The sequence below is a fragment of the Sinohyriopsis cumingii genome, chromosome 15 (genome assembly GCF_028554795.1).
Source record: "Sinohyriopsis cumingii isolate HCF-2022 chromosome 15, ASM2855479v2, whole genome shotgun sequence".
Taxonomy (NCBI): Eukaryota; Metazoa; Mollusca; class Bivalvia; order Unionida; family Unionidae; genus Sinohyriopsis; species Sinohyriopsis cumingii.
In genome coordinates, this window is record NC_142975.1 from 145,529,950 (window position 1) to 145,553,119 (window position 23,170).

General features: G+C 33.8%; 1 protein-coding gene across 1 annotated transcript; it reads right to left on the reverse strand.

Annotated features, from left to right (window-relative positions):
- Positions 1-1,889: 1,889 nt before the first annotated feature.
- On the reverse strand, positions 1,890-22,220 carry LOC149782998 (cilia- and flagella-associated protein 263-like). The gene is made up of 8 exons (XM_089934560.1): positions 22,077-22,220; positions 18,511-18,814; positions 15,855-16,010; positions 10,991-11,071; positions 8,807-8,962; positions 7,703-7,810; positions 4,082-4,237; positions 1,890-3,416 (listed from the first exon to the last, which is right to left on the reverse strand). The coding sequence occupies exons 1-8, from the start codon at positions 22,214-22,216 to the stop codon at positions 3,327-3,329; spliced, it is 1,191 nt and encodes a 396-aa protein (XP_089790686.1). The 5' UTR covers positions 22,217-22,220; the 3' UTR covers positions 1,890-3,326.
- Between the last annotated feature and the right edge of the window lie 950 nt (positions 22,221-23,170).

The window sequence follows — 23,170 nt, forward strand, 5'->3', positions numbered from 1 at the left end:
TTGTTCTCAATTGGACAACATTCGTTTTTTAGATTATGTGCACTGACCACCACTTGGGACATCAAAACATACTCTGAGTCCCCCAAACTCCCCAACATTTTCTGGGAATATGGTTGGTACAGGATCACAGTGCTCTACATTTGGCATGGTTTAGATTAGACTTCTTGTTGAAATGCAGCAAAATACCAATTTTCAATGATGTAGGTTACATAGGGATCAAGATATTGAAGTGTAACAATGAGATGAAGAAACACATGAACATGAAAAATGCTATATCCCTTCTCAACTTTCTTTTTGAAAGGATAAATAGATAACAATGTTGCATCTAAGGATGTTAGTGGTGGTTTAACTGTCATGCATTGGCAGTGAAACAAATATCTGTGACAGAAAAACCTAAAATCCCCAAACCCATTCTAACATGCTTTACAAAAACTGTCAAAAATTACCAAATATGTCATTATCAATTGCCCTTGATCACAAGGAGAATTATAAAGTCACAATACCATCAAATTTTCTGACAGTCTGTTAAGGACTTCAGAAATGTATGTTAGCTCAATCAGTAAGCTTGTTATAGAATGCACTTCTACACACCAGTTCCCAAAGAAAGCTTCAATGGGGCAAATTTTTAGAGCACCTAGGTAACATCTTCACATTTTTGTTGGCAATCTGTAGAACTTATGATATATTCAGAAAAGAATACTATTATAATCCAGTCAAAGATCTCAGAAAGTGAAAGTAACTGATAATTCTGACAAGTCAATCAACTTTACTTAACATCTCATAGCCAAGAGGATGTTGCTGTTGTAGGGTTTAACGCCATTTTTCAGCACACGATAAGCTATACATGGCGGCCAGTATTAATGGTGGAGGAAGAACCCTGGAAAGAACCACTGACCCACGAGAAGCTACTGGCAAGCTTTCTCACATACCCACATAGGCTGAATCCGAGACTCGAACCCACGCAGACAAAGGTGAGATGGCAGTGATCCGTAACGGAGAGCGCTTTAGACCACTCGGGGCCCCCATAGCCAAGAGGAAGGCTATTACCAAATACTGGTATAATTGCTTACAAGGAGGATCCAACTACAAACTACACAGACCCAGATCTGCCATCACATAATGTGAGAGTAAAACTGGGTCTATGTAGTTTGTTAGGAGTAATCACTAAAACAAATAACATAGACATTGATCTACTGGTGCACTGAGCATTGGCAGATCAGGGTCTGTATTGTTTGCAGTTTTACTTGACTTATAAGTCATTATGTATGGTAGCTCATGTTCTCTATGATTAACTACCCACTGTCATGCAATGCATGTTGGTTTATGAGCCATGCTCCACAAAATTGATGAAAATACAAGAAATAACTTGGAGCTAAAACAACTCAAAAACTATTCTTCTGATTTAATCAAATTTGGAGATATTTTTGAGTTACTATTAATTATTATAAATTGATATAATAAAGAAGGATACAAACAATGAGCAATTATATCTTTTTTATTATTTTTAGACATGAGAACAGATTTTTTTTATGCAATGTGTGTAGGCAGAGCTTAGAGCAAATCTCTCAACTATCAATTGGGTTTTTCAAGGGTCTAATGTTAATCTTTTCAGCCCACTAAGATCATCTTCACAGTCATATATCACATCTTGCTCAAATTCACATCTGCTAAAGGATGTTATGCACAGAGTACAAAGAAATGCCTGTTTCCATTTTTGTAAAAGCACCTTAGGTCTTTAATTAAATTAATCAAAATTACATTAAGACCACTAAGAGGTTTTTGAAATAGTTTACCAAATAATTTTGGTCTTGAAAATGTCAAGGCCATCGTGTCTCTAGGAAAATTAATAAATACTTCAGCTAAAATATATGAAGAAGTAACAATAGTCCTTTTTACTCAAATATGCACTTTATTTACAAATATTTACAGACTTTGCAATGCAATCAACAGTGTGAGATGTTTACATCACAGACAAATATATTAATAAAGAGATAATCATTCTGATATCTATGAACAAATATATCAATAACATGATAATCATTGAGATATCAAAGTACTGTGAATCACTTTAAATAGGTGTTATGCGAGAGAGTGAAACCCAATTTTGACAGAATCATTTATATAAGGAAAAGACAAGCTTGGTCCACTGTTGTTGACTTAGTTGTAGCACTTATTCCCTAACTGTTGCATGTTTATAATTTTGATAGCAGTTTTTAAGAACACTGAAAAAAACTAATTACAGTTCTAACACAAGAAGTGGAATTAAGCTTCTACATGCATGCAAAACATTCTTTGCATCTTGATTTAGATCTCCAAATTCATGCTAAGTATCAATTATATATATGTTACTTAATCAACCTAATTACTGCAGGAAGCATTAAGCTTGTTTGCTTGAAAATGCATGGAAGTCAAGACTGGTTATCTTTTATCAAGATACATACACTGTCACTCAATATATAGTGATTCACAGTAATTTGAAGACCTCTAGCCACATTTGACCATCATGAAGTAATATCTAGATTGATACTTGCATTTGTGTAATACTACTGCATGACCTTGACAAGAGGCCCAATTGGGTTTGATATCACTCAAATGTGTAGCTGACATTATGTCAACTTATGAATGTGGATTCACACTTGTATTGAAACTGTAGAGGATGGGCAAGTAAACACCATCCCCTGGCTCTCTCCATTCCCCTGGGAATGAGAATGATTGATAAATTGTTCATAGTCCACCCTTTAAAGTATATACACTTCCCTGGCTGTGTAGTCAGCAAGAATTGCTGCATCTGTCCTTGGGGGTCTTGAAACTATTAAAATCTGCCACCCATGGACATACCATGAGCTCACTTGACCATTTTCCTGGACCAAATGAGCTAAAATAAATTAATATTGAATCTTACTAAGGTCTATACAACCCCATTACAAAATCTTTTTTTTTGCAGGATAATTTCTTGGCAAATTTGTGTAAAAGTGACATTAAGAAATATTAATCTATATACAATTAATTCTGACCATTCTCATTAAGAATCAAATTAGGTTCTGATCACTAAATATATAGCATCATAACATTCTTACTACACTTTAAAAAGCATATTTCACTTTCATAGCCTCATACACAATATATTTTAAATGTGCAAACATGAATGAAATGAAAATTAATATTTATATATTTATTCACACTTTTGGAGCATTGACAAACTTCATTTGTGTTTAGCAGAGAGAAAATTTATGATGAATTCTTCAAGTACTTAAAAATATTGTCATTCAAACTGGTTTTCACAAAGTATCATAAATCTGTAGATATGCAGGAAAGATGGTTCCAGTCTATCTTGTTTCTAGCATCTCCCAGTTATTGGCCATTTGACTGCCCAATCTGATCTGCTGCCATGTCTTACGATGGGTTTTCAGTGCCATCTGAAATTTATATGACATACACTGTGTAAAAGATAACATGGGGCATAACGTCAAATATATCAAGAAAATTCTGTGACCTTTTTTTTTTAGGAAAGAAGGTTTGATATCCACCATGGCTAGCCTGTGTCGGCTGCCTTGGTAGGTCCTTGGGAAAGACACTTTGTTCCCAATGAGTAGACATGAAATGAAGTGTTGAAACTGCCATTAAAAGCCAACCAAGAAGGAGAAAAACATAGAAATAGTTAAAGGGTTGAAGAATGAAAAACTAAATATAATGACTCAGGACAATCATCTTAAAGCCAAGATACAACATACTTTCCACTAATGATAAGTAAGTGTACCAAACATTCAAGTTACAGAGTTGTAAAGAAAGTGTGAATGATGGAAATACAGGTGAACAAATGTACAGATTGACAGGAAAGTCAATACAATATCCCTACTTTGCTGTGAAAGACAGGACCAACAAATACAGCTCCTGCCAAGACTGCTTGCCAAATGACAGCACTTGCTTTTCTAAAACAATGGCTAATAATGAAGCATTTGTCGATGAAACTGTTATTATTTGGTTCAAGACTTGTTCTAAAAATTACAAATTATTAACACCTAAAGAAGGAATTATTTTTGCATATACACTTCTAGTGGTTCACTCAGTTCATATTACTAACCTCAGCAATTTCAACTTTTCTCTCCCAACTTTTCACTTTCTTCTGAAGTTCATAGAGATCAGCCTTTTCTCCGACATACTCCATTACATCAGGGACCCTATAATCTGCCAGCTGATGCCGAAGCTTGCGATTAATCTTCTCAGCTTTGGTCCGCTCCTGTACAGTAAACAAAATAAAATTAATTGGCTATAAATTCAAAACAGTGTAACGACTGCTTCTATAATTAATCACATATGGGCAAATCTCATTGATTTTTTTATGATGGTCCCTCCATATTGAGTTCCTACCTCTGTTATAATAACATTTTTCAAATTTTGTCTTGTCACTGCTACTTGAGTTATTTCACAGTTCATGGTTAATATAAACCAATGATAATGTGGTTTCACTCCCTGAAATCTGTATTTTTGTATTTGATGCATTATTATGACACAGCCTTGTTAGGACATCCCTATGTAAAAGGTTTAATGCATTATTATGACACAACCTTGTTAGGACATCCCTATGTGAAAGGTTTAATGCATTATTATGACACAACCTTGTTAGGACATCCCTATGTGAAAGGTTTAATGCATTATTATGACACAGCCTTGTTAGGACATCCCTATATAAATGGTTTAATGCATTATTATGACACATCCTTGTTAGGACATTCCTATGTAAAAGGTTTCCTCTTATAAAACAGGTTACTTTTATGGCAGGAGCCATGATAAATCTATGCTATGCTTAGTGTTCCAAACTTTTGACCACTGGGGTATAGGATCAGCCTTAGTTGGCTTTGGTGTGTCCTTGGGTAAGGCACTTTATTCCAACTGCCTCAGCACAAAATAACCTTTTTGTGTTGCTGTACCATAAAACACCAAACCAAGCAATACTTTTATAACTCTCATGAACAGCATTAGCAAGGGACAGCACTGTATTTACCAAAGTATTTTACTTTCCTAAGTGCCATAATGGAAATAATTTCATGCACATTTTTCTGCATTTCCAACAGTTAGATAATTCTATATTTTAGTGTGTGCAATTTTATGTTGCATCAGCAAACAATCGATCATACCAACAACAGCAGCAAACTGAACAACTAATATGAATGGTGTGTAGGAAATTATGAAAGAATGAAGGAAATGATCACTGATGACTTTGCAACTATGCAGTGACATTATAGTGAGGATATGTATATTGTATATTGTCATGGGCATACAAGTAGGAAAAACCAGTCAAACCTGAAAAGCTAACCATTTGTATATAAAGACCACTGGTGTATAAAGGCCAAAGGTTCCATTCATATCTTTATGTATTACAGACAATCTTAGTAAAAAAAAACATTACTGACTGTCCCACAAATGAATGGCGCAAACTTTAAAACATTCATCATGACCATGTGTGTCATTACATATAAAAGTAGCACATTTAATAACATAATTTATTTTCAGTTTTGTTGTTGTTTTTACTTTTTCCTAACAAGCAATTTATCAAATAAAAAACTGACACGGAACAAGCATGAGAAAGATGATGACAGTTAGTTTAAGTCACTGATGGTAGACCCCTATTTTAATATCGGTGCCATATTTTTGTAGACCCATTAATTTTTCACAGAGGAGTTTTTCATTAAAAAATATGCATAGATTTTAGAACTTAAGAAATTAAATAACTCTGCTGCAACACCTTAAATGATTATGCTCTATTCAATATCAATAGCAATTTCAATATGAAGGAAAATTTGCCACTGTTTATATGATATCTGCCATTTGCAGAAAGTAGAACAAAATTACCAATAGAACTTGGAAGACTTCAGGAATGAAATGTGCAATTGTGTTACTTAGATCAATAATAATGCACAAAATCCTTCTTCCAATTTAAGTTTTGCAATACTGTCTGCAATGGTGCAGGGAAATCGCCAAAGTATCCCACTTCACAGCACTGCTATATGAATAATGTGACATGAGAAAGTGATTGTAATGAATAAACCTATTCAAGGTTATTTTGATTCCAAATCAATTTCAAAGCTGCATTTATTTATATAATGAATTGTATAAGTAACTCGCTCTTCACAGTGCCATATTCCACATGCTTACAATTGTTAAAGATGGATATGGTGGATAAACAATGTATTGTGGAAAAGCAATGGGCTTTAAAATAACATAGATAATAGATACTTGTGATAAAACAAGGAAACTGAAGTATGGCCAAAATAACAAATGAACAATAAAACAAAAAAAATGCCTGGATCTGCATATCAAGCCCACAATCAATGCATTGCCATAGAATGTGTGACCTTGATGTCAAGGTCAAAAGGCTGAAGAAGCATGTCAAAGAATGAACTGTCCTAGCTCCATAATGATTCATCGTATGTATAAAGAAAATCCATTAAGCATATGATAAAAACCTGAACAAAAAGTTTAATGCAAATTTTCTCAGTAAGGCCACCATTAATGTCATCCGGATATGAAAAAGGAAAAAAGATGAAGCTGGTCGGAAGTCAGGGTGCCACCCAGACACCATGTCAAGCTAGACAATCACCAAGCTGGGTGCCCAAGTGCAACAGGACAACTTGAAAAAAAGCATACTCAATCCAAGACAATCAGTGCAGTTTTGAGAAAATATGTATGCAACCTCGATTCAACTTGGCTCTACGAACTCTAATAATAAAATACCCAGACCAATTGTTAAAGACAAAGTTGCACGAAGTGTTTCCTATCATGGTGGTAGTAAATTGTATTGCTTACTTTAATTCTTCCAATTATGTCACAGCAAAAAGACAAAATTTCTTTGCCATGATTGAAAGTCAGCCTGGATTGGCTTTGTTAGCATCTGGTTTTGTTCAGTCTCATTTGAAATGCCAACATTATTACACAGATAAATATTTAATCAGAATTGAGCTGTCTCATAACAGGGTCGTGCTTAATATCTTATTGGTCCAAACAATCCCATATCAAAGTATGTGTTGAATTGAGGTTGGATCTGATTTGTCCCTATCTGTCATGGTCTGAGTCTTGTCTTTGGTTCAACTTGTCCTGAATTTGGGCCCATGGTGGGGTAAGTGAAGCTTTTAGCCTAGAAATTAGTTTTAACAATTTTAAAGCCAAATCCAGCAGATCCAGGTGGATTTATTTTGGCATTCCTACCTTTAGGTCCATAATATTATAACATCAATAAAGAAAATGTACAAAACATACTTGAAACTTATTTTTTTACACCCTTTTCTATCCTTCCAAATGAAAATCATCTTACCTGCTGAATATTTTCACAGTCTCTAGTCTAAATCCACAATCAGGTTACAATCTACTCTATGGCACCCTTTGCAAAAGGGCTAAGTCACATGATATTATTACATGAAATAATTGATTTTACTGGCTAATTAGGGATATTATCTAATGAAAAATAACTCAGCTACAATTAAGATCAATTCAATCAGACCATTTTGAGTGCTTCAAATATATAAAAAAAATCATCCGATTTACACAGATCTCAGGAGTTATCTATTCAGCAGGGGATAAAGTGTTTCCACTGGAAATTAGAACTTTTTCAAGTCTTGTCATCAAATGCTAAAATAATATTATCCAATTTTCTAACATATCTGTAAACTAGTGTCAGAGGATTCCATTGTGATTGTTTCCATACAACCTTTTCAACAACCAGGGTCTCAGCATCTATTCTGGTGAGGAGGTCATTTCTGGATGTTATTTCTGACTTCAGTCTCTCTGACTCCATTGTCAGGGTATGGAGCTTTTTCTGTAACAAAAAAAAAAATATTCATGCTGTTTAAATTAATTAGAAAGCATTTTCCTGGCTCACATAGAAAGTATTTTCTAGGACAAATTAGAAAGCATTTTCCAGGCCCAGTAGGAAAGAATTTCAGGGGTCAGGTTAATCAAATTCATGCATTTGAGATTGTCCAGAAAGGTCAAATCAGGAGATCTGCACAATTTTTGATGATTTAAGTTCTAACTGAAATACAAAAATCCTTGAGACTTTATATTTCTTTTCTACTGGAATTACAAAATCCATGAAAATTTCCATCCAGCAAAAAATAATGAATTCATGGAACTTTTCAAACTGAAGTTAAGTTAAAATGATCTCAGTTGGACAGTCTTGTCCCAAGGCATGGGGTATGAATAAGAACAGAATGGGCATACTTCACTTATTTTTGTCATCAATATTATGTATTGTGCATCAGTTTCTTTGTAATCACTAAAATAATAGCATGGAGTGAAAAAGGAAGTTAATGAGACCTTTTATTGAAAGCAAAGTGCATTTGGGTTTGTTGAATGAAATCATGTGTTTTTGGTTAAGCATGTTTCACAATCTGATATTCTCAACTTTCATAAGCATGAAATTCAAACCAAGGTTAAATTCATTGAAAAATAGTAAAACTTATTTGGAATAAAAACGGAATTAGAGAACTACTGAAATTATCAACATGAATATTTTTAAAATGTAATAAAACTATACATAGAGGTAAGGATAACATAGTGGCAAACCATTGTCTTTGCATCTTTGTGGTTCTGAGCTTGACTTCCTATTCTGAAACATGTTGGGGTTTGAGGTCACCCATCTATGATGGGTGTTTTTCTCCCAGTGTTTTGGTTTCCTTTACCTTACACAGTACCCCATATACAACATCTTACTGAACAAGAGAACACCATAAAGATTTTGAGAACTTGCTATATAATCGATGCAAAATTAAGTCTTAAAAAAGAAAATTCAAAGTCACAAAAAGAGACTGACCTTGTATGAGTTAAGGACCTGAAGAGTGTTGCCAGCCATCATTTTGAGCCTCAGTAAGTCTTGGTTTCGTTCCTCAATCTTCTCCAGATACTGTTGGTTTTCTATCTGCAGCTGGTTAAAGTCAACCTCATGTAGTGCCTCACCCATCTCTTCTTTCTGTAAAAAAAAGTTCAGTAAGTCCTGCAGAAGGCAACAACACAGGTTCTTCATGTTTTTCATACTTGACTATGTCAGTCCTTGTGTACAGTCAACTCTATATATAGTAGTCACCCTGGAGACTGGCCAAAATTAGCCTATATAGAGAGGTGGCCTTTATATGGAGGGTCACCTTATGAAACAACAAAAGGATGAACAATAAAAGGAAAGCAGGGAAGAATGATGGGAAACCGATTCGTTACTGAGAAATCAGAGTACAGGAAAAAGGTCATACATTTGTATTTTGTTATTAATAAACCACTTTAAAATAAAAAATCTAATATTCAACATTCAAGACATAAAGGATTCATAGATTATGTCACAAGTACATACACCTGCATTACATCTTGAGAGAAATGGAGGGAGGTCTATACTGGTTAAGTATGTTCAAATGATAACAAGGATTCATAGATTACGCCACAAGTACATTCAACTTGCATTACATCTTGAGAGAAATGGAGGGAGGTCTATACTGGTTAAGCATGTTCAATTGATAACAAGGATTCATAGATTATGCCACAAGTACATACAACTTGCATTACATCTTGAGAGAAATGGATGGAGGTCTATATTGGTTAAGTATATTCAACTGATAACAAGGATTCATAGATTATGCCACAAGTACATACACTTGCATTACATCTTGAGAGAAATGGGGGGAGGTTTATACTGGTTAAGCATGTTCAATTGACTGATACCAAGCAAAGCATCTTTAAACCATTTTATTTTTTACAGAATATAATAATATATTGCATGCTATCAGTGATAACAAGGATTCAAAGATTATGCCACAAGTACATACACTTGCATTACATCTTGAGAGAAATGGGGGGAGGTTTATACTGGTTAAGCATGTTCAATTGACTGATACCAAGCAAAGCATCTTTAAACCATTTTATTTTTTACAGAATATAATAATATATTGCATGCTATCAGTGAAGTAGAGCCTAATTTTTGGATGGCACTGGGCTCACCTGACATCTGATCAAGCTGAAATTTAATATAGGCATTGCAAATGGCATGAATGTAGGGACTGATGATTAGATGTACTCAAACTAGAAATAACAGTGCATGAGTTCATATCCTATTACATAGATTTTATCTTTCAATGTGGGGGCTTTCATTTTTATCATACTGAATTTTCTATTCAGGTATTACAAATATCACTACCATTATGAGCACTCTCAGCTGTCTACACAAAATGAACTGAGACTGCATGATGTAAATTCTTTATATAACAACACCATATCTTGTCATGCAAGAGTAATCTGTTTCTGGTTGGAGCTCATATTCATCTATTGCTTCCACAGGATAATACATGGCTAATTAAAAAAACAGCCTTCCAGATATGTATTTCCTGTAAAACAATTTAAAACTTACCTGATCGTTACACACAATATAAAATTTGAGTTTAGAACAATTTATGGTGATCCATTACCATAATAAGTATGTGTACCATGAGATCCTGATCATTATGAGAAGGTAACCTTGATATGGCTGAAGCAGTTAATTCAGGATTTACTGTGAATATAACATAGGAATAATTCAATCTTTTAATCAGTTTAAATGCCTTCTCCAACATGCGGAAACATTTTCTACCTTCATTTTCAATACTGTTTCTTCTGTGCTGAAGTTAAAACTTTGAATAAATATTCATTTTACAAAGTCAATAAATTTATTAACAAATTTTAAAACACTTTCCAAAAGTAATTTTCTGGCAATGCTTACGATTTGAACAGATGCAATGACAAATATACAGTGTATGATTATGCATAGTAATGTATCTGTTTGACACAGGAGTAGTGTGTATGTTTGTCTGTGTCTGTAAGCACGCATGTCTGTGTGGGTAAAGTATCTCTGTGTGTGCTTACATGCATGCATGTGTGAGTGTATTTTTGTGTGTTTAATGATTCTAAAATACACACAGAAATAAAAACAAAAAGCCCAGTTCTTCATATGGAACATACGTAATATCAAGGTGATAAATACCTGTTTTAACTGTAAGTGAATTTTCTTCTTTTGAACTTTCAATGTAGAATTTTTCAATCTCAACTTTTCAATCAGTGTATCCTGTTAAAAAAGCAAAGCATTACATACATGTATCTGGAATCACAGACATTATGGGAAAGAAATACATACATATATCTAAAATCAACAACATTAGTAGAAAGCACTACATAAATGTAACTAGAATCACAGATATTACAGGAAAGCATTACATACATGTATTTAGAATCACAGACATGAAGAGAGAGCACTACATACTTGTATCTGGAATCATAGACACTATGGGAAATAAATACATACATATATCTAAAATCACAGACATGAAGAGACAGCACTACATACTTGTATCTGGAATCATAGACACTATGGGAAAGAAATACATACATATATCTAAAATCACAGACAGTACTACATAAATGTATCTGGAATCATAGACATTATGGAAAAGCATTACATACATGTATCTAGGATCACAGCCATTAAGAGAAAGCATCACCTACAAGTATCTAGAATCACAGACATTTACGAGAGAGAGCACTAAATGTATCTGGAATTGCAGACATTAAGAGAAAGCATTAAATGTATCTGGAATCACACACATGTATCTGGAAACACATAAATTAAGGGAAAGCATTACATATCTCAGACATTAAGTGAGAGCACTACATACATGTATCTGGAATCACAGATATTATGGGAAAGCATTAAATACATGCATTTGGGATCACAGACATTAAGGGAAAGCATTATATACATGTATCTGGGATTACAGACATTAAGGGAAAGCATTACATACATGTATCTGGAATCACAGACATTAAGGGAAAACATTATATACATGTACCTGGGATCACAGACATTAAGGGAAAGCATTACATACATGTATCTGGAGTCATAGACATTATGGGAAAGCATTATATACATGTATCTGGGATCACAGACGTTAAGGGAAAGTATTACATAAATGTATCTGGGATCACAGACATTAACAGAAAGCATTGCATACAAGTATCTAGAATCACAGACATTAAGAGACAGAACTAAATGTATCTGGAATTACATCACAATTAATACTTCCAGTTCAGTACCCCCGAATGTAATTCTAGTCTATTTTTAGAACATTTTTTTCCTCTCTCATTTTGGTGGTGATAGAAGAGTTTTATTTATGCATGTTTGGTAGGGATTTAAAGGTAACTGTTTTTTCTTGATAATATGAGCTCAGGGTGTTGTCTGTATGTATTTTGGCGACAGTGCACAGAGAGTAATAAGGCCTTGGTGATGATCTGAAAGTGAAATATGTGTTCTGTTTACATGCTGTTATGTTGACAGTCAATCATCTAAAAAAAGAGCAGGTCAACCTTTGACAAGAACTCCACCGTGAAGTCATCTTTGAAGGTATTTTAGATTAATATATGATTTGCATTGATTGTCACACAGTGGAAATGTCAGTACTGAGAAATAAATGTAGAGAACATATAGTAAAATTAATTGTGTACTATGTCCATCTGGAATGGCAGACATTAAAAGAGAGCACTAAATATATCTGGAATCACAGACATTAAGAGAGAGCACTAAATGCATCTGGAATCACAGACATGAAGAGAGAGCACTAAATGCATCTGGAATCACAGACATTAAGAGAGAGAACTAAATGCATCTGGAATCACAGACATTAAGGGAAAGCATTACATACATGTATCTGGAATCACAGACATGAAGAGAGAGCACTAAATGCATCTGGAATCACAGACATTAAGAGAGAGCACCAAATGCATCTGGAATCACAGACATTAAGGGAAAGCATTACATACATGTATCTGGAATCACAGACATTAAGAGAGAGCACTAAATGCATCTGGAATCACAGACATTAAGGGAAAGCATTACATACATGTATCTGGAATCACAGACATTAAGAGAGAGCACTAAATGCATCTGAAATCACAGACATTAAGGGAAAGCATTACATACATGTATCTGGAATCACAGACATTAAGAGAGAGCACTAAATGTATCTGGAATCACAGACATTAAGGGAAAGCATTACATACATGTATCTGGAATCACAGACATTAAGAGAGAGCACTAAATGTATCTGGGATCACAGACAACAGGGGAAAGCATTACATAAAAGTATATAGAATCAAAGACATTAAGAGATCACTAAATGTATCAGGAATCACAGACATTAAAATAGAGCACTAAATGTATCTGGAATCACAGACATTAAGAGAGAGCACTAAGTGTAACTGGAATTATAGACATGGGAAAGCATTACATACATATATCTGGGATCACAGACATTAAGAGAAAGCACTGCATACAAGTATCTAGAATCATAGGCACTAAGAGAGCACTAAATGTATCTGGAATCACAGACATTACGGGAAAGCATAACATACATATATCTGGAATGACTGACATTAAGGGAAAGTATTACATATCTCAGACATTAAGTGAGAGCACTACATACATGTATCTGGAATCACAGATATTAAGTGAAAGCATTATATACATGTATCTGGAATCACAGATATTAAAGGTCACTGGCAACCTATATTGTACAAACATGTTATATTATTATAGCCATAAAAACGGCATTTCTTATGTATGCACACCATAAAAATGTTCAATTAGACTTAAAAATCCACTTTTTTAAATGAAAAAATTATATGGCAATCTCCATAAACAATCGGTAGTTTCCGTGTGCCAAAAATGACGTAACCTTCTATTCAACCACGCCATTCAAGTGTTTAGTTTCCCCACATAGATAGCTATGTGATATATCTTACGATCGTACTTTTGTACAGCAAATATGGTGCAATGTGTTGATAATGGACGTAACTAAAAGAGTAATGATGGGACAAAATAGTTCTTTCTTTTTCCGAAATACCCTATTTTTCCACACAAAAATTTAAAAGTGGATTGAAGTTGTGGGATCGAATAGGGTGAGGGATGGGAAAGTCCTAAATCCTTCTAAATCCCATAGAAAGCTCTATGGTGCATATAAGAAGAGGGATAGAAAGAGCATAAGTAAAATATATCAAATAAAGGAGAACAGTACAGTAATGTTACTGCAGATGTAAAATATTAATGTTTAAAAAAATCATAATACTTTTTTAATGTGCTGAATGTAGACTTTGATTAAACTTTTTATTTAGTATTATTATAACCAATGAACTCAAAAGGATTTAAAAAAAGAAATATGAGGTATTACTCTGGGACATTTATCATTTATAGGTGTACAAGTCTGTAGAATCAGTCACATATATATATATATATATATATATATATATATATATATATATATATATATATATATATATATATATATATATATATATATAATTTACTGTATATATCTAGACACATTAAATTATTTTTTTCCCTGTCCCAGTACTTATGGTGAAACTTTTTTCATCAAGGTATATGTCCCATGACTTATGAAACGAAATAATTTTGTGTTGAATTTGTACACCCCCCTCAATAAACAAAACACTTATTTGAAAATAAAAATAAAGAAACTAACCTTGCATTGTTATCATTTATTCCTTCTTTTTTCATCAAGTGAAATTTATTAAACAAAAGAAATATATCCACAAACTTCGTATATGTAGCAGATGCCGGCTGGAGGAAGCATCCTTACTGTAGTGTGTATCACTTATGTTAGGTAACAAAATAGCAAATGAGATGGGAATATCACCCATCTGCTTTAAGGCACCTGCCATTCATGGATGATTTGTTATACAGGGCAAAACGATAAAGATTGTATTGTATCAAGGTTAACTATACGATGGTGTCTCGCAAATAAAAATCATTATTTGAAAATACATTCACTTTGAGTGCAAATGATGATCTTTTCATTAGCAAGGGTTACAAAAGTTATTATTAAAGCAAGTTATTGCTGTGTATAATATTTACCCTACAAATAATCAATGAACATTTGTATCAATTAAGATTACATATGCCAAACAAATAGAAGCCCAGGTGTTGAATAAACACAACTAGCAGCGAGCAATAAACTCACTGCTTAAACTTACCGAGGTTATTTTATTACAAAGCAAGCCAACCCCAGAAACTGACCTAGTGCATTGTGCATGCATATCAATATAAGGCTAAAAAGTAAATTCATTTTCAATAGTTTCATCTAAATGTTCCCTATTCATAGTTTATATGTTGTTTTTTTGACAAGAAGAAGCATATACTTTGGCTTGTGGTGATAAATGCACGTCATTTCCATTTGGTGTCCTCTAAAGGTGGGAAATCATAGCTAAGGGGAAGTATCAGCTTTGTATACTTCTATTTAGAGTAATTATTATTTCTTCTTTACACCTCATAATTTTTTTTCTTTTTGTGCAAGTATAACTAGTTTTAATCAACTATTGCAAATTTGATGTAAAAAGAAAAATGTTAGAGTATGGCTGGTGACCTTTAAGGGTTAGCATTATATACATGTATCTGGAATCACAGGCATTAAAGGAACCATTACATACATGTATATGGAATCACACACATGAAGTAAATGTTTAAGGAGGATTATAGGATAAAAGTAAACATTAAAAAATGTTTGTGACAAATTTATATGGCCCCTTTAGCTTTGTCTTAAATGAACCTCAAAACTATTTCATTATGATTCATTTGTGAGAAAATTCAAAAAGGGCAAATTGTAAGATCTGTATATTCAAAACTATTAATGTGTTCCTAACAGCATGATCAATTTTTTCTATAAGCAGTCAGTATATAATATCTGCACAACTGCCAGGGTATGGTTATGCACATGTCATTCAGAGAACATTCTTTCCCAAATTGTAAAATGACATAAATATAACAACTCGAACATACATACCCTTGACTTAATTCTGTCTTCAAAATATCGGACAACTTTTTCTGCAACAACTTTGTTAGTTCTCAGGTTGATAGCTCCCTTGACAATATCTCTATCAAATTCATAAGACTCCTTCTTAGTTTCAGCAAAGCGCAGCTCCGCTTCCTCCATAATTGCCTAAAAAGGAAATTATTTGTTTTCTATCCAACAAATATTTGGAAATGGCCATAATACCAAAGATGATAATATGTTCAAAAAGCATACGATGTCCTATTTGCAATGCAAAAAATGAATCTGATACTGAACCTAACTCAGGATAAGCTGATTTTACCTATGATGCAGTACAGTACACTTGTACGACTCCTCAAAACAGCATTAAAGCAAAGAATTACTGTGCTTATTTCTTGTCATCTGTTACTACAGGTGAAGTGAGACAAAACTGTTTTACCTAATGATTTCTCAGTAAAGGAAAGCAATTAATAAATTAAAGAAGAGCCATCATAATTAATTTGGTTTAAATTGGGATAATTTCTAGATAAAATAATATTATCAAGCACAGTTTACCAGTAGAAATGTTTTGTTTATAGAAAAAAATACAGTGACAGTATTTTTTGTAGTCATCATAAGAAGTCTATTAGTGAAAACTCTCGTGTTGATATAGCCATCCAGTTGGGCCAAGTAGAGACAATAATGTTTTCAAGATAACCTCCATGGAATGAGCTATTCTGATGAAAACTCCGTATCCAAATGATGTTCAATATAGGAGTAGCAAAAACAATATTTTCAAAATGGCCACCTACTAGATGACAGATGAGCACCATTTTAATTTAGGATGTGCAGAACATTAGAAGAATTCTTTCAGTCAAAACTCTATGCTGATATGACCATTCATTCGGGAGTAGTGACAAGATTTTCAAGCTAACCAATGTGGCAGCCATATCAGACAACAGATCAGCACCATTATCATTTAGGTCCAACTAGACACCATAATAAGTCTTTTTGTGAAAACCAAATGTTGATATGACCATCCATTCTAAAACAGAAGTGATAACAAGATTTTCAAGATGGACAGTGTGGGAGCCTATAATGGTTGTCAGATCCGCACCATTGTCATTTAAAACCAACTGGAGATCATATGAATTTTGGTGAAAAACTCTGTCAATATGACTTACTGTTCAGGTAGATTTTCAAGATGGTTACCATGCTGGTCATACTGGCTGTCTTTAGGTGAAAATGCCAGGTTGAAATGACCATTCATGTAGGAGGCACCATTTCATTTACACCAACTATATATGTACATCATAAAAAGTGCCTCAGTGAAAATCACATGCTGATATGACCATCAATGTTGAAGGAGTAGAGATAACAAGATGTACAAGATGACTACTATGGTGGCCATACTGGATATCCTCTTTGTAGTTTAGGAGGATTAATACCAATAACAAATTTGTTCTACTGGACCATCCCATGATCTCTTGTGGTCTATGACCAGTAAAATCAATCAGGTACTCTTTTTGGACTCCCTTCCTTTACTTGACAGAATAATTAAAGTTTGACCCCCAAGCTTTCTGATGTTTAAAGAACATTCAGAACTAAATATTTTCTCTTTCAAAAACATCATAAGATAAATTATACCACAACTTCCTATATCCTAACACTGCAACATTTATGAAAATGAATCTGACAATGTGATAACTGCAGTTGAAAAGTATCTGAAAAACATTTGTTTGCAGCAACAATGAATCTTTATAATTTCCCCCATACACAAGGTATGTTGACCTAAATAAACATGGTCTTCTTATTTCTATATAAATTCCTTGTAGCTTTTCTTGATCTCAGAACCACTATTATACAGTAAAAACAAAAGAAATAATTAGACATGAAGTGAATAATTAAGAATATGTATGAGGTTTGAGTCATAGTTAAAAGTAAATATATAAGTACATTGTCGGTAAAGATTTGTGGTTCTTCACTTGGAACCGAGTTGATGTACTGCTGAAAAACATCAAGCCTTAAACATAAAGATCAGCATAAACAAATCAATGGTGATACTCATTCTGTACATGATTGTGAACAAGAACACAATAATAATAATCATAATAAATGGAATGAAACCTTTCAAAATCTCTTGCAAAATATTCCACCTTATGCTGGCATTACTTTTCTGTATGCTATTATCTGCAAAATACTTCACATTTGTATTTTCAATATGTGTGCAATATATTTTTCATATCAATGGATGTGAATCCAGTAAAATTAAACCCCAAAAATCACTAGTCAAATCATTTTATGTGCAAAAACTCAAGCGTTCAATAACTAAACTGCAATAAAATATCAAAACATATTCAATAATGTGACTTTGAATATAATATTTAACCTCCAGGCCCCCAAAAGGTACTAATACAAATATAATATTGTAATATCTCAGAAGTTTGCCTACTGATTATAAACTATTGCTTTCATTTTCCTCTTGTACCAGCAAAATACCAAGTGAGTCATAATGGATACTGAAAGTTTACTGTCGAGGAAAGTTCATGCTGATACATATTACATGTTCGTTATTTCAAAGGAAATCACAACAGAATTTGCCTCTAAACACCTCAGTTTTAAACAGTAACCCATAACAATGAAACCAAATTCATTACATCTGGCCGATTTAATCTGCATTATCCTTTACCTTGTATGTATCAAGAATTTTATCTGAATCTTCCTTCAGTTTATCAATTTCCTCCCTTAGTTCTTCCAGTTCTCTTTGTGCAATATCACACTTCTGCTCTGCAGTAAGCCTCAAGGATTTGTCAATGTTACTGCTGCGAGACTTAGACCTTTTTCTGTCGACCCTTCGGACCAATTCTTGGGTGGTCTGGGATATGGTTGTTCCCCCAGGTCCTGCACCAATCCCTGCCAGGTCCTTTGGCTCGACACGTTTGAGGTACTTCTCAAACATCTGTGTTTCTGTTGCCAGGACTTCATTTGCCCTCCTGAAGATAACCAATATACAGTCAGTGGAAGTGTACTAATTAATTCATATTCAAGAGGAGTGTTCAAAAAGTGTCAAAGTTATTGCAATCTATATGTGTCCAAAGAATATTATAGTATTTTGACAGCCTTCCCAAAAATGAGCTCCAGATCTTTTCTACCTCCAAACCGAGTATAATTTAATGGCAAAACGTTCTATGAAGCATAGCCAATTTTGATTTATCTGAAAATTTAAAAGATCTCTTAAAAATATAACACCAGTTTCTTTATGTTCATCAATCACTTGATATATTTGCCTTTCAAAGTCTTCATTCCAAACTATTTTTGCAGATGGGATCTATAAATCACACTGGTAAAGGTTTGCCATCTGACTGTTTGACCTCAATCCATGTTCCTCAAGTTTCATTTGATTCAAGATAAGTTCTCCTTTTAAGTGATATACTGTACCATCTTTAACAGAAATCAACCCAACCCATGTGACTCCATCTCTTCTAATAGGTATATTATAACCATCAATGATCAGCAGCTCATACTAATTACCTACATTCAGCTTTGTTTCTGTTAAACCAAGAATAGGTACAATACATGTATTATCATCCAATGACAGAATTAATTTAAATTTCAACTTATAGCCTATTACTAATACCATTGATAAAATGTCCAATATGAAGACCATTACCCTTTATTCCTACACTGAAAATGCTTTTTATGTTAACCTGACTAGGAGAGGTACACAAGGAGATTAGTACATCTGACACATTTGCACAGTTACTGATCTGTTTGAGATATCTACTCCACCACATAACCTGTTAATGCCCCTGTAATTAACTAACAAATCAAGCTGTGGTAAAGTCAAATAATGTTTTATAATGTGTCAACTACATACAATGATTTGGCCAGAACAAAACTATGAGTCATACATGTCGTGTAGGCATTTGGTATTAGCTATTTCACTGTATTTGTCATTTGCATGAATATGATTATGCATACCTTTAAATGGCAATTAAGTTGTCATTTTTAAAAATATTATTAGACATGACTATCCAGCTTACTTTGCTCTTCAGCAGGCAATATTCCTTGCAAGATCATAATATAACAACCCCAGGAAATGCATCAGACAAAACCAATGCTTAAGTACATGGATATTTTTAGATGGGGACAACTAAGAGGTGTGATCCATTGTAAATGGGACTGAAGGTTACATGCTGTGATGTCACAATGAAAATGCTTATAACTAGAATAAACTGTACTACCCCCTATAATAAATTGTACTACCCACTGAAATAAACTGTACTACCCCCTGTAATAAATTGTACTACCCCCGATATTACACCAGTAATAGTTAGATATGATGTCTGCTTCTCATAACCCAGTACACTAAGGAGTGAATCACTCAACAATGAGGAATGAACAAACTTTGGTAAAGCTATATTATTATTAAAGTTTCAAACAATTAATATTTAAGATCAATAATGGTGCCAACATGACCATGTTGATGTACACTTTAAAGCACAAGCCATACAGGTTTTTTTTAGATATGCAGTACCAATTATTTCAGTTATACATAGAGTATAAGCTACCATACATATGGCAATTATTTTTCTGACCATTTCACCTTATTTCCTTAATCTCAACTTAAAAGGCATTTAGTTTTTTGGGTGCACATAAGTTGTGTGCTACGTTTCTTCATTCCTTCTTTTAATAAAATGATGGTAATTAAAGTCGGTACATATATATATATATATATATATATATATATATATATATATATATATATATATATATATATATATATATATGGTACAGTAATGTCAGGTGTTAATTTATCTAAGTTTCTTTAGTGGGAACACAGGGGCTCTTATTGTTGCTAACAACATGTATGACAGGTAAATTGTCAGTAATGATACAAGCCACTGTGGGTGGGAATGGATATGCTACAGCATTTGCAGTCATCATTCTTAGAAATGAAAGTAATTGATGACAAGTTTATTGTTATGGTTTATTTTCTGTTTTTTCTCCCAGTGTGATAGTGGACAGGTATGGGTCTGTCCCATATTATACATGTATTCTGGGAGTCAAAGGTGCTGTCAAAGCGGCGGGTAGGACAATATTTTTTATACATCATTTGTATTCTCACACCATCTCTACTAATTTTAAAAACACAAGGCACCAAGGATATAAGAACTGCACATAAATGAGTCATTTCACTCACTGATTTATAATTTCTAGCCTAATTGTTGCTGGGGGTCCCAAACACTGTCAGCTTGTTCGTATTTTGAACCAAATGCTTGGGCCAGTCTCAATTTTCAAGCAACAGATATGTAGTTCACTGCCTCTGAAATTCTCAATAATTCCGTAATTTTTTTTTTACATCTCTTTGAACACATATATACAATAGTTCCTCTTATTAAGAACAAGAACAATCTCAGCAAGAACAAACTTAAAGAACTAATAATGTTTCCTACCTTAAATATTCTCAGCATGTTTTTTAATGTTTTCTAATTTCATGGTGTTTGTTTTTGTAATCATATCATTATATGTTTTTTATCTTATAGGTGTTGTCTAATGTTGTAAAGCGCTTAGAGCTTCTAAAGATTAGGCACTATACAAAGTCATTATTATTATTATTATCATTATTTATTTGTTCAGTTTGTTTAGAAATATTAAAACTAGATATTTAAAATATTGGACACAGATGACACAGTTTTACTAGAAACCAGAAATGGACAGCAGGTAGTCTGCTTGCTGTTTACATGGTGAGCTTGGCGACATTCGGGTTAAAAATGATAAATTCTAGATACTTTTCGTTACTAAAATCGGTAAAGGGGGGGGGGTACAAACACACGGAAGGTTGTGAGAATATTATACCTCACTTAGTTCTACCACAGGAGTCTGACGTTTTATTAATAGAGTGCGACGAAATCTCTGACAACATGAAATCACCTTATCGGTGCTATAACTTAACACAAGGAGTGCAAGCGTGACCACAACCCTCCGCTCGATTAGACTTTTCTCACGCGTCTTTTTCAGAATCGCAATAAGACTGAAGAACTACACATAGCCATTCAAAAGACAGTAACGTAACAATCCATAACTTTCGGACAACCATCGCATGAATTCAATCCGACGAATTAACCTTTATTTTCACCATTACGGTCACAAAAACTTTCTATAATATAAAACTTACTCAACCCCCTCTGATTGTTTTCTTCATTAGTCTAAAATAATCTCATGACTCAACACATTATCTTAAAAATAACGTACAAAGTATCTTCCACTAGTCCAGCAAGTTGTTCATCTGTCAAATCCTGCAGCGGATCTTCGCCAGCATCGTTGCTGGTGTCGTGTGTGTCAATACTCATTGTCTCAGACTCCGCCATTTTGCTTGTTGCCATAGACATCATCCGGGTATTTTCCGATATTGCCAATAACCCTAACAACATTCCTGTTAATCCGGTCAATGCACTACTCAAACGAGATTTACCCGGAAAAATGCATCAAGGCCAACGTTTTACATCTATAGCAACTTTTTTTTTTTAACAAATCCAAAGAAATAAAAGAAAAATAATTTAAAAAATATTGCCAATGCTATTATTAATTACTTTTGATCACATGCCAATGAAATTTTTTAGTGTAGTAAAACAATATTCGAGTGCATGCATGCGTGCGTGCGTATGTGTGTGTGGGAATCACATATAAGGTCATTAATATATTTTTAAAAATGCAAAAGTTGGCAAGGTATTCTATTGGTTGGCGATGTGCAATATAAATATTCGTCAATTATTTCGATGCCATTGAATATATATTTTTTTACAAATCACACCTTGTGTAGTCTCCCTTAGTACTAATATTAGTACCCTTACTCCTACCTCGTGGACAGGGTACTAGCATGAGCATATACATGTCAATGGAGCAAGCCGGGTATGATTCACACCCGGCGCTCTTTTATCCCAGTAATAAGAATTCGAACATATTCATTGCATATAATCCAATAAATTGAGTAGTCCTCTTATTTAATACCGGAAATATCGAAAATCATTGTAGAAATAGTTGTAAAATCTTGTTAACCTTTTTTATCCGCTATTTTCGTTTAGATCGTCCGCCATATTAGATCAAATAATGATTACTTCCGTTCTCAGCCTCGTTTGTTTGTGTGCCATATAAGAACATTGAGGCCTTATTTGGAAACGTAAACAAATCGTAGTAAAAACTTGGCGCGGTTTGAGTCAGAAATTCGGCGCATTAAAAGTAAATACGGTTTACCGGCAACTTTGAACTTCCACCAAGAAGCGATTATTCGCCACAGTAGTTAAGTGGGCCACCATAGGGACAATGGGACTTAGCATTAAAAAGACCCC

Bases quoted from the DNA above. Each gene is read 5' to 3' on its own strand.
- LOC149782998 (XM_089934560.1), bottom strand. From the start codon at position 22,216: ATGATGTCTATGGCAACAAGCAAAATGGCGGAGTCTGAGACAATGAGT. The intron at 18,815-22,076 runs GTACGTTATTTT...GGTTATCTTCAG, and splicing joins GGACTAGTGGAAGATACTTT to GAGGGCAAATGAAGTCCTGG. The intron at 8,963-10,990 runs GTATTTATCACC...TTTTTTTTACAG, and splicing joins TTCACTTACAGTTAAAACAG to AAAGAAGAGATGGGTGAGGC.